Source organism: Ictidomys tridecemlineatus, chromosome 15, assembly GCF_052094955.1.
Source record: "Ictidomys tridecemlineatus isolate mIctTri1 chromosome 15, mIctTri1.hap1, whole genome shotgun sequence".
Classification (NCBI taxonomy): domain Eukaryota; kingdom Metazoa; phylum Chordata; class Mammalia; order Rodentia; family Sciuridae; genus Ictidomys; species Ictidomys tridecemlineatus.
The window spans coordinates 46,033,325-46,046,942 of record NC_135491.1 but is presented as its reverse complement, the minus strand read 5'-3'; the positions used below and the strand labels follow the sequence as shown (position 1 = coordinate 46,046,942).

Sequence of the window (13,618 nt, the reverse complement as noted above, 5' to 3'; positions counted from 1 at the left end):
GGGACACCCTGTCTACAAATAAAAAAATACAAGGAATGGGGATATAGCTTAATGATAAAGGAACCCTTGGGTTCAATTTCCAGTACCAGACAAACTAAATATAAAACATTTAAACTAAGAAAAACAAACATAAAAATTCTGTCATACTGTCATTTGTACTCTGCCTAGCAAAATGTATGATAGGCACAAAATAACTACTCAAGAAGATTTCTATATCTCATATACCTTTCCTAATGATTTAATAATTTCAACCACATATTCATGTTCTCTAAATTGACATTCACACGCACACTCACAACTATGAGGAAAAAAAGAATGTTACCCACTGCAAAATGAAAACTTTCATTTTTTTATTTTTGACTGCAGCTGTTTACAGAAATATAGTTGCGAGTATACAAATGTTCCAATAGAAGCAAAATATCTTTTTAATATTTAACAAGTTATCACAGATAGCTAAAAACGCAGATGCAAATGAAATTCCCCCAGAGAACAAACTAAAAATATCTGGTGTCAGTGCTCTGAAATCCCAACTATGAAAGCCATATACACAAAAATGTAACCTTTATATCATTGCAGGACAATGGAAGAAGGCAGTTCAGTGGTTGATCAGTGTGCTCAAGCAAATACAATTAAAAATTTTAATGGCAGAATGGTAGCTAAACCACTTCTGAACAAATTATTGAAATATTTGTAGTACATTTATTAAGAGACTAAGAAGTGAATGAAACTCAGTAAAAGTTGTGCAAAAAGTAGCAACCACTTGGAGCTTATCATTAAATGTAAGGAAATGAGGTGAGCAGATACATTCATTAGATCAAAAGAAATTAGCTCAAGTTCATTTGAATTGGTTTATAACTAGTAAGGTCACAATGACTTCAGTGCAGGACAGTTCTTTATTGGACACAGAAATATGATTCCAAATCCACCTTCAAATATCTGAGATCTGTGTGTGTGCATGCGTGCGTGCGTGTGTTGTCCTGAGGTTCATTAGCTAAAGTAAGAAGCAGCAACAAGCAGTCCCTAAAACCAGGCAATGACTTATGCGTGGGGTGTGTGTGTGTGTGTGTGTGTGTGTGTATGTGTGTGTATGTGTGTGAACTGATGTGAGTGAGCAAGTAGGATGATATGGTTAAATAGAATTTTTAAAGGATGTATCACAAATTGGGGTTGAACAGAATTGTGGTAGAATGCTTTGGGTACAGGAATATATTATGCAATAAGGTGAGGAATAATAAAGGAGGAATGTAACTAGAGCATCTCCCAACAGTTTGCCTATGTATTTGCCAGCACCATGTATAGAGTAAGCCACTTCATTTCCACTGCTACTGTTATGGAAAGACAGCAGTGGCAAATTTTAGAAGTGAATATACATTTAGTTTTATACTGAAAAGTGAATTTTTGTTTCAGGAATTAATTGGTGATTTGTAAACAGTGAGTTTAGAGTAATTATGGAGGTACTGAATTACACAAGGAAATAAAAATGAATAAATCTATCTTGTGGTTAGTTTATATTTAATATGATTCATACAACTGGGAAGGGAGAAATGCCCAAATTATACAATGTGTTATCTTATTTAATATTTATCTTAGTAAATATAACTCTTACTGAAGCATAAGCTTCTAGAATAGCTATATCTTTAATGTAATATTCTTATACCAAGCAAGCTACTTTTAAAGAAGTTTTACTTATTACAAGTTACATAAGGTGCTATGTTGATCTGGCCAGCCATCTTACTTACTATCTCAGATACAAATATAATAACAAGGAATGATAATTTTGTTCTGAGAGTTGGTCTAGCCAGAGCAAAATTGTGGTCTGCTGGTAAAAGTAAGAGGCAATGAAAATAAAGTTTGTATTACACTGCCTACAATGTACCCATTTTATGGATAAACAGAAGACTTTAGCACCCATCAATTATTTTAGCTACTTAAATGTCATAACAACTAAAAAGAAATATAGAACACCGCACCTATATATATTTAAATCAGTCATTTAATGTAAACTTTGTGGTAAGTGGTAGGAAAATGCCAAACTAAGTTAACCGAATTATCAATTACTACACTAATTGCATATGTACATAAAATGTGTACTTTATAGGCAACTAAGAATTATCATTGCCAATAAATGATTATAGGTAATCATGTTAGGCTGAATTTACATAAATAATAATAATGTATAACTTTATTAGTGGGAAAATAAACTTTCTTGCTCTCACTAGATATCATTTTTTCCACTGATTCTCAAACTTCAGTATGCATCAGAATCATTAGGCAAGCTTGTTACAGACTGCTGGGCTTCATTCCAGAATTCCTGATTCAGTATGTCTGGGATAACTAGCTTCCAGCTGATACTGATGCTAGCTGGTGGGCTGAGGACTATATTTTGAGAACCACTGGTTTACATAAACTATACTTATAGAAAACTATACACTAAAATGTTCCTATATACATGACACAAAATATACAGGAAAGGGGTTAGTTTTAGTTTTATTTAAGTCTCAAATATATAGATTAAAATGATGTGCTAAAGTGTAGTAATTTCTCCTTATAGTTACATTTCAAAATCTTAAAGCCTACTATAAAGTCAATTTAGAAAATATCCACAATACTTATACCAAGTCAGCTATCCAAAATAAAAAGGGACAGAGTATTCTAAATAGTTAAAGATGTATTCATAAAGAAGGAATCATTACTATGTAGCATTCTTGGCTTCTTTGGAATGATTAAAGTGCATTATGTCAATAGGGCATTAAGAATACTGCATAAAGGTTTGCAGTCTTCAGTGCCACTAACAGTCACAAAATTACCTGCATGGGGAAAGCAGCTCTACTCCAAAGGTACTTCTGTCCTGACCTGTTGCTTGTGGCCCTTTCTTCAAGCACCACCCCATGTTAAGGAGCTGAAACAGAAGTAAAATTAACAAAACCAGGACACTCCAAGTGTATCTTGTAGAAAGGAAATTATCATCTTAGGTCTGAAGGAACTCAATATATTAATTTCTTCTGACATACATTTACTTAAGCAAATTAACTGAGGTTCTAATGGGTAAGAAGTAAACTTCTTTGCTGCTTAGTTAAGAAAATTGACATTACCCAACCTCTGTTTTAGTGATTGCATCATCTAATTAAGATAGGAAAAGATGTTTAAATAGTTCCTTCTTGAAATTTAACTATATACAAAATTTCATTAGTTTTCTGATAAGAACTATCATCAGTTGATTGAGATGAAGAATGAAGATATATATATATATATATATATATATTTGTTGTTGTTACTGGGGATTGGACGGACCCAGGGGTGCTACAGTTAATTTATATAAGCCTAAAGAGTATAATTCTGTCATCTTTCATTTATTCTCCCTAAAAGATCAATTCTAGTAATGCCATCTTTTCTGCTATTCTTAAGCCAAAGGAATTTATGAAGTTGTTTTCTATGGTGGTCAAAAAATAGAGGAAAGAATGGCTAAATGGAAAAAGCAAAAGTTGGGACCTATTAAAGTCAGGTTTTTACAGGGTTGTGGCAAAGGAAAAACACTATTATAAGAAAGGGGCACTCTTAAGGTAAAAAGGCACTTTTCCATAAACATTTAATCTAGATATAAAATATTAATGTAAAAATATCTTGTAATAGTAAGTAAAAACATAATTTTATCAATAAACAAGGTTTAGAATGGCATGAAATAAAGAGATTCGAAAAATAACTGGAGTACTGAGACAACTCATGAATGATACAAATTATTTTGATATATACTGTGTTATGAACATTATAATCAATTTAGCTCTAATTTCACAAACAGACAGAAGGGAAAACCTCTTCTGAATATGTTATGAGAGTCTACTATTCCTCTTACTAGGGTATATACTCTGAGTTCTTTTTCTTTTGTTTTTTTTTTTTTTTTTTTTTTTTTTTTGGTGATGCTGGGGATCAAATCCAGGGTCTCTTACCTGCTACCACTGGGTTACAAACTCAGCTCTGAGTTAATTTCTAATGTATCTGCTGAATTACACACACTTGCTTTTACTGAGTTCTTCCAAATAACCAAAAGCCTACAGATAAGATGGCCATTAGGATGAAACCTATGTTCAAGATACAAAATAAGGGTAACAGGTCTCATGCAATTTTCAACTAGGAAGTAGATATGAGAACAGAAATTTTCACCAGAAAAATAAAAATTTCACAGATCACTCCTAGTAAATATTTATAACAATGCTGAATTTAAGAATTTAATTATTAAATCTTTTATTCTGAACTTATATGTTGATGCATATAACAGATTTCAGTTTTCCAAAACAAACCATTTATAATGGCTGAAAAAATAAAAAAGAATAATTATAGTAGTTCTGGAGGGACACAGATACAATTTCTTCCTCATTTCCTTTGACAGTATTTTTTCCAAGGTTGATTAGCCAAGGTTCTGATGGGTAAGAAATACACTGTAATGAAACTGTAGACTATATAGCACATATGTTATTACAAAAAAGAAAAGAAAGAAAGAAAGGATGGAAGGAGAGAAGGATGATCCCTCTATAATAAACAAAGCCCTTTAAAAACCTGTTCTATAGAGACAATAGACTTGCACTGACTAAATAACATGATACTCTAATCACAAAAGTAATAATGATGAAGCTCAGAAGCAAAGTATAACTGTTAACTATTTTTTCCCATTGGTTTGGATATATAATGGAATGGTAATAAGGAATTAAATACACACACAAACACACACACATCGAGAGAGAGAGAGAGAGAGAGAGAGAGAGAGAGAGAGAGAGAGAGAGAGAGAGAGAGAGAGATAAGCTCCAAGCATTTATGTGAATTGCTATAAGCAAGAACAATTCAATGTACCAATACAAAGAAATGAAATGTGGTTCACAGTTTATTTAGGTCCTTCTGCCATAAATAAATTTAATAAATTGTTGTTTCCAAGGTCTTAGCTGGCTTACTGAGTCTCCCTCATGTGTAGCTCTAATTTGTAACAGTAATTTGGAAACAGTAATTAGCACACATATCAACCACTGAGCTTACTCTTCAATAAAGACAAATACTCTTTGTAACCAAATCATATATTCAGAATGTTGTACTTAACATTGACCTTTCGGGGTAAGGAACATTTAACAATGTAAAAAACAAAACAAAACTATCATTATTGATTAAGAATATGGTAGCATAGCACAGCCCTTGTATAAATAACCACAAGATTTATGAGAATAAAAATTGGGGTTTCTGCCTTCATCCAATCAAACCACTACAGTTCAGGTTTATGTTCTGTTCTAAACTTAGATATTACAAAACAGAAAATTGGTCCCAGTGACTTGGCATTGCCAATCAGCATAAGAATAAAACCCCTTGCTAAACCACAGAACAGACTGAAGTCACCACACAAGCCAGTCTTCTTGCCACTACTTTAGCCATGGTATAGTATTAACAACATTCTAATGGGAACTTGGTGAACAAATAGACTTCCTAAGTCTCCTATATGATATCAGAAAAAAAAAAAAACAATATTGAGAAGTAAACATTTTTAAAAAATTTCTACTACTACTATTTTTCTATTTATTCTTTTAATACCTCTGGGTTTGTTTTCTCTGACATTATTCTCTAGGGTTAGAGTTTTACATTTTAAAACAAGCACTGGATTGTGTGGTTGATCCTTCTCACAACCTGAACTATATTTGGTGATTCACTCCTGATAGGGACCTGGGGAAAAGAGATATATTGAGGAAAATACTTTTGGTTCAGAGAATTTATAAAGTAGCTCTGGATATTACAAGATGGGGGAAAATGTTATTAAAATTACAAACATAATTTTTTTAGTGTTTTTATAAATAAAAGGCATAGAATACAGAAAGCCAATTAATAATAACAATAACAACAATAATAAAATATTAAATATATAGTGAGCAAAGACTGAATGGCTCATTCTTATGAAACACCATTTGACACAACTGCCTCAATAGGTTTCCTTACTCTTTAACATTTTGCTGAGATCCAGCAAACACACAGTAAGCTAGCTGCCTTTAGCCCACTAATAACATCAAGGAACTGCCTGATGGAATGGCTACAGATGAACAGGTCATTTGTTTCAAAAGGTACTTAAATATCTCAATAAAGACATAACAAACCCACCCCCCCTCACTGTTATCAGACGCCACGTTGTGGTAGAACATCAGACAAACTCACAAATTTACCACAAAAATGTGTGGCAAAAAAAGAATAGTTTATATATATGTATATATATAAATTTCTATATTTATGCCAATGTACTCACTCAGTACAAATAGCAAAATAGTATACCATTTCCTAAATACAAAATATAGCTTTCCAAAAAAATGAAACACACATTAGATATAAACCATCCAAAACTTGAACGATTGAAAACTGTATTCAAAATTAAATGACCCAGAGTAGGTCTCTTTCTGAAAAGTTCCCTTCATATCGGCAAGAAGCCTGTACTACTGAAAACGTAATTCAATGCCTCTCAATCAGAGAGAGAAGAGAAAGAAAGAAAGGGTTTAGGGTGGAAGAAAGAACATACGACAATAACAGAAAAAAACAAATTAGAAGAGCACATTCAAAGAACAAAAGACCATCATGAAAAGGGGTTATATTTGGCTGTATAAACAAAACCAAACACCATGATTCCACAGTCCAACTAAATATATAGGATAGAAAAAGAACAGAAAAGTAGCCTTTAACAACAATTAACAGGCTATTTTTTTTTTTTTACACTTAAAAGAAAGGGACAAGGATATCAACACACAGAAGCCACACACACGTTGGCCTTACACTGCATTGACAGCTTTCCACAAGCCAAAAGGAAGATGAGACATAAGCACGTGTCCAGACACAGGTGGTAGAAGCAGGCATCCCATGGGTGGCAAGAACACCCAAAACTGTGTAACTAATGCTACAACTGCAAGTTCTGGAGTGTGTTATTTTGCTCTTTATAGATGTAACACAAGTTAATTCTTCACTTTAAGTCAACGATATGACCCTGTAAAGCCTAAGGCTTGTGGGAACCATCAGGTAAGTGACCATTTCAAACTATAAAGCACTGAGGTGACAAGTGAATTATACTCACTGCAGCTCAGGGAGAAGTAACGTTTCAAGAAATTTTAGTTTGCCTTTTTTTTTTTTGTAAATGAAAATTTATTCTGTTTTCTATTAGAAGGAAAATTTTAAAGACTTCAGAACAGCACCGTTCATGGAAAAAAAAATACATTGTTTTCTCAGGAATCAACTTCCAATAATTCCTAAAAGAGGACTCCTTGCCCTGTGCTGCAGGATTGCTAGGTCACCCTGAATCAAAATGGCCTTTTCCTTTAAGTTGCTACAGGGTCACAAAGCCAGTAGTGTATTAACAGTTATCTAAAATAAAGTGAAAAATAGGGTGGAAAATAATACAGATGCATATAAAAAGGAAATACCAGCCAAAGACTGGATTAAGAAGAAACAGACTCAGATGACTCTGTCAGTTTAAACTCCTGTAGGAGGATATTAGACTATAATTTACCATGTATTACCCCCTTCATTTCTCACAGAGCAAAATAATGATTTTTCTATACAGTTATGGCTAAACCCCTTAGTGGAAACACAGAGAACTAACAACTCTTTGAAAAATAAAACCAATAGCATTCCAGCTGTCTCCATTTTTGTGTGTTATCTGCCTTTGCATTTAATCAAGTCTGTAGAATTTTTATTTCAGCTCACTTGTCAGAATGTTATCCCTTCAGTTTCTCCATAAAAACTGAAAAAGATTTCTTCACTTTGGCCAACAGCTGTGCTTTTCATAGTGAAAAAAATCACAGCCTTTTATTATTATTGAATTTTACTTTTTTATAAGCCATTACTTGACTAAAATAATGCAGGAAAGAAAATAATGAAGAATAAAAGTAAACATGACAATTATTATTTCCTAATAGCAATAATAACTGAGTGGTCCAGTCTTAAATTTAAATTGTACTCTTTTAAGAGAAATTACAACTAGGAAAATAACAATTCTGTCAGCTGGAAACTCAAATAGATTCTCAGTCATCATTGTTATCAGGAATAAAAAATAAGATGTTAACATTGATGGCTAATCACTGCAACAGGTAGCACAGGTGTGCTCTTTTGCAGTCAGAGTAAAATCTATCCATTTACTCAAGTACAATTTTTCATATTGTTTTGTTTTAGTAATCTTCATAAAACTACAAGTTTGCAGGACATCTTGGAATCACGGTATTCTTCATGGAATTTCTAAAAAAGAAAAAGAAATTTTATTACCTCACTAGCAAAGGAAAACATTTATAAAGTGTCACTGGGAATGATTCCAAAGTGAATTAGAGTATTATAAATGAATCTTTATAATATTTGTTCTTCAACAAATATCTGTAACTTAGTTTTTGTTTTTGTTTTTTTTCAGTGCTGAAGATTGAACCCAGGGCTTGTGCATGTGAGGAAAGCACTCTACTAACTGAGCTATATCCCCAGCTCTTAATATTTTTTGAAGAAAGGAGAAATGAGACATGACCATATTCAATATATAATAAAAGGGAAATACAATTTTCATTCATTAGATATTCTGTCATCCCAAGGTAAAGAAACTTAGAGATAAAAGGAATGCCCAATATTAACAATATAACCATAAACTACCATTCAAATTGCATGGGTTGCTGTTCTTGATTCATTGGGGCCATATTAAAAAAGTGCCATCAGCCAGGCACAGAAGGTGCACACCTGGAATCACAGCGGCTTGGAAGGCTGAAGCAGGAAGATCACAAGTTCAAAGCCAGCCTCAGCAACTTAGCAAGGTCCTAAGCAACTTGGGGAGACCCTATCTCAAAAAAAGGAGTGTGTGTGGGGGGTATACTGAGGATTGTCATTTAGTGCTGGGTTCAATACCTAGTACAAAAAAAAGTACTATCTTGGAAAAGTCATATTTAAAAAAAGATTTCAAGTCTAAGCAGTGCTATTACTTAAATCAAATCTGTTGAGAAAATAAGTTATTAATCAATATTTTTCAGTAAGATGCCAACATACAATACTTACATATCCAGTTAAAAGGAGCCAGTCAAGTTGTTCCCTTGGTTTTGTAATGAAACAAGCAAATCAATCTTTTCGATGTTCTGGTTGGTGTTCATAGAAGATGCTAGCGGAGAACTCTCTGGCATTTGCTGAGAAAGAAGTGTTGTCACAGGTGACTGTCCCTCGTTTTGTGGTTGGCCTGGCTGACTTATGGCCATCAACTGATCTGGCAATGTAGCTGGTCCAGAGGTTAAAAGCTGACTACAGTCTGCAGAAACATTAAAAACGGAAGCTACTTGATTAGTTAAGGTTCATGAGAAAATATTTATTAGTTAAGAGAAATTCATTACTGTGTTCACCCAGTATATTACTAAAAATGAGGCACCTAACAGTCTAAGAAAAAAAGGTTTTCGCAGAATGGTACTGGAATTTTTCTTAGGTTTCCTCTCTGCAGTATAAAAGCTAGATTGCAGGTGGGTCCCACTCTATCTGGCTTGTCTGAGATATTATCCACTATTCTTACCTTATTTTCCTTTCAAGGTTATAACTTGAAATGTCAAACATACATTTTAATATATTACCACATTTAATTCTCTTGTCAAGCAAGTAATATTATCACTGTTTTGGATGTGGAAATTAAGGCCCATAAAATTTGTCCACAATCTCACTATCTTTAATTGGTAGAATTTTGTTTTTTACCCTAGTACTGAGGATGAAACCCAGGGGCATTTTTTTTAATATTTTTTTTTTTAGCTGTAGTCGGACACAATGCCTTTATTTTATTTATTGTTATGTGGTGCTGAGGATAGATCCCAGCACCTCACACGTGCTAGGCGATTGCTCTACCACTGAGCCATAACCCCAGCCCTGCCAGGGGCACTTTATCAGAGTTATATCTCTCTTCTTTTTATTATTTTGAGATAGAGTCTTGCTAAGTTGCCAGGGCTGGCCTTGAACTTGCAATTCTCCTGCTTTAGCTTCTAGAGTTGTTGGGATTACAAGCATGCACCACTGTGCCAAGCTAATTGGTAGAATTCTAAGTAAAATCTGTACTTTTAAAACGACTGCATTTTGCTTCCTTCTAATACTAATAATCATTTGACCATTTCAATTGAATAATAAAAAAGTAGAAAAGTTTCTTACTATTCTGAATGCCAAACAGGAACATTCCTGAAGTCTGCTGGGATGAGCCAGGAGAATTCTGTAGTTGGTTCATTGTACCTCCTGCAGTATTGTGAAATAAAGTAGCTTGTGACTGAGGTGAAGATGTGGCTCCTTGGATTCCAGGCATGTTGTTCTGAGGGGAATAAAGAGGAGACTGTTGCATTTCTTGTTGGTTTATACTGGTCTGCAGTGCAGACATGGATGCTGGAGAGAGGAAGAGTGTTACTTGCTGCTCTTGAGAACTAGGTGACCCTTGTACCAACTGAATCTGAGGAGAGCTATGGAATAAGGAAGTCTGTGATGACTCAGATTGGTTAGGACCTGGGTTCTGAAGTGAGGAAACTGTGGGCTGATTCTGAAATTGCATGGGTTGCTGTTCTTGATTCATTGGGGCCATATTACTTTGTTGGTGAAAAATTGACTGGCTCTGTTGCTCTTGACTAGCCATTGGATTTTGATTTGGGCTGAATATCATGTTTGGTGGTGGTTGCTTTTGAGATGCTATTGTAGCCATGGTATTCTGATTACTGAATAAAATGCTCTGCTGCTGTTGCTGCTGCTGTTGCTGTTGTTGTTGCTGCTGCTGCTGCTGCTGCTGCTCCTGGGATGAAGAGTTATTCTGCATGGCAACTATTGAGTGTTGTGACTGGAAAATTGCTCCTTGTTGATTTTGAGGCATTGGATTAGGTGGAAGGGAGCCCAAGGACACCTGAGGCTGAAATAAACCTTGCTGGGAAGGTTGTGCCTGTTCTTGGGATAGCATAGGGGTCTGGATATGTGATATTGAAGCCTGCTGTTGGAAAGCAGCTTGCTGTTCAGTGTTTGATGTTGACTGAAGTGGAGAAATTGAGTTCTGTGCTGCAAAAAATGAAATCTGCTCTTCTTGGGATACTGTGTTAGACTGAAGATTATTCATAGAACTTTGGGAAAGAAATATGTTGGGTGGCTGCTGGTCTTGTGCAACTGAAGAACCCTGTAACACAGCGATGGAACTCTGAGAGTGAAACATTGGAGACTGCATTTGTTCAGAGGAAGTTGTAGAAGTTTGACTGTGGACAATAGGATTTGGACTATGAAAAATAGAACCTTGAGTTTCCTGGGAAAGGTTTTGAGCATCAGCAATAGGATTCTGAGGATGAAAAAGTTGAGCCTGTGAATGAGAAGACTGCTGCAGAAAATTCCCAGACTGAAGTGACATCATCTCATTCCCTTGCTGGAATAAACCATTACCTTGTTGCTGGGTACTACTATTCTGAACACTCATCATACTTTTTGTTGATGAAAAAAGGTTAACTTGAGGTTGATTGTCCCCGCTATGTTGCATCTGGACCATGGTCTGAAAGACACTGTTCTGAATCTGTTTTGTTTGTGCTCCAGTTTCTTCACCATCTCCTGAACTTGATGTCTGAAACATGGTAGTGCCAGGGGTTGCAACCTGCTGTGTGGTGGTTGTAGATGTTTCATTTCCAGAAACTGCAGGAGGCGAAGAAAACAATTCACATTGCATTTGCATATCCTCATTGGTAGGTAGTGCACTCATCATATGAGAAGGCTGCTGGTAAACTGGTGACTGTTGAAGGTTTCCATTTGCTGAAGCTGTTGAAGGGAATAACTCTGACTGAATTTGGGCAGCTGCCTGGCAAATACTCTGCTGCATCTCCATAACCATTGCAGCTGATGATTCCATCACTTGTTGTTGCTGTTGTTGCTGTTGTTGATTTGACAATGTGTTTTCAGTCTGTGGATGAACACTTTCAGCTCTTCCAGGTATTAAATTATCTGGTCTGGTGTGGACTGCGGACTCGGTTGAGGAAAACATGCCAGGGCTTACACTATTTTGAATTTGACTGACTTGTTGAAAAATGTCTGCACTAAGTTGTTCTTGAACATTCTCATTACCATCTGGAGCTGAAAATAAAACTGAAGATAACTGTTGTTGTGCCTCTAAAACTTGTTGGACCAAGTCAACACTTCCACTGCTGCCACTAGTAGTACTTCCTGTAAAACTTCCTGCTTGCAACTGCTGAATAGTATTCTGTAGCTGACTCACACTATTTGGTGATGGAAAAATATTTGATGAAATCTGCTGCTGTAAAGTCTGTGCTTGTTCTTGCAGTGGCGACTGCTGCTGTTGCTGTGACCCCTCAGTGAGTTGTGACAAATTAACTACTGTACCATCTGACTGTAATACTTCTCTAGACTGAGTTTCTCTTGTTTGAAATTGCGTAGCCTGCTGTAGTAGTGCATCACTGCTGGGCAACTGACTAGTTGCAGAAACTGCTGGAAAGGTCCCAGGCTGTGAGATATCCTGTGTTTGGATAGTTGTCAGGCTCTCTGGGTTGTATGCCTTGGGTTGAAGCTGCTGCTTTTCATTTTCAGAGGGTAAGTGAGAAGATGATGGTGATGAAAAGGACCCATTTCCTGCTATGTTAGAGATGTTTTCTAAAGTTTGCTGAGTTGATCCAACTGTCTTTGTAGTCTAAAAAATAAAAATCCCAAATAATGTTTATGTATACATTAAACAAGCATATGATACTTAAAAATAATTACTATTCTAAAAATGTAAGTAGGACCAATTTTCTGAATTACCATTTATAAAACAGGTATAAGACAATGGACTCTCCACGATAACATGGGGTATGATTTTAAAGTACTATAAATAAAGACAGTCAAAGAAGTAGAATAATAATTAGCTGTTGATATGCTCAGACAAATAAAGGATAACAAGGGAACATTAATTCTACGGTTCACAAAGGGCAGACTTCAAAATGCCTCAATTTTGTGGATCTTCAGTGACATTATAGTAGGAAAAAGCAAGTGAAAAAGGAAAGGGGAGTGCTGGGGTTGTGGCTCAACGGTAGAGCGCTTGCCCAGCACGTGCGAGGGCCAGGGTTCAATCCTCAGCACTACATAAAAATAAGTAAAATAAAGGTATTGTGTCCAATTACAACTAAAAAATAAATACTAAGAAAAAAAAAAAAGGAATGGAGAGTGATGAGAAAAGACTGGAAACAGATTAACATAAAATGTTCCTAATTGTGAAAATGCTTAAAATTAGTTATTTTTATTAATCATATGCAATGCAAAACAAATATGAAAGAAATAGAAAAAAAAAAAAAAGAAATACAGCAGTTTTTATAAGGTTCAGATTTGGAGCACTGGTCAATATAACTTACCTTAAAAATAGGGGAAGATCTTTTTTCTGCTGTTACTTCCATTGGAGTAACATCTTCACTCTTAATCATACTGCTCGAAATGAGTGGAGTGATGAGGGCATTGGGAAGAATATTTACCTTATCTAAGTTACATCCAGTAGTTTTCATTGCTGCAACCAAGAGAAAAATGAGAGTTTACTTTTTTTTTGCACGAATGGGCGGGGGTGGAGGTGGGTACCAGGGATTGAACTCAGGGACACTCAGCCACTAAGCCACATCCCCAGACCTATTTTGTA

At 35.3% G+C, this 13,618-nt stretch overlaps 1 protein-coding gene across 8 annotated transcripts in view; it reads right to left on the bottom strand.

The window, feature by feature from the left end:
• Nucleotides 1-333: 333 nt before the first annotated feature.
• Nucleotides 334-13,618, bottom strand: part of Nfat5 (nuclear factor of activated T cells 5) — a 105,453-nt gene continuing 92,168 nt past the window's right edge. For all 8 annotated transcript variants that reach the window (XM_078032596.1, XM_078032597.1, XM_078032598.1 and 5 more), the window contains 4 exons: nucleotides 13,344-13,492; nucleotides 10,147-12,646; nucleotides 9,028-9,271; nucleotides 334-8,235 (listed from right to left, as the gene is read on the bottom strand). In XM_078032596.1, coding sequence (XP_077888722.1) covers nucleotides 9,036-9,271; nucleotides 10,147-12,646; nucleotides 13,344-13,492 — 2,885 coding nt within the window. In that variant the 3' untranslated portion in view covers nucleotides 334-8,235; nucleotides 9,028-9,035. The remainder of the gene's footprint in view (nucleotides 8,236-9,027; nucleotides 9,272-10,146; nucleotides 12,647-13,343; nucleotides 13,493-13,618) is intronic.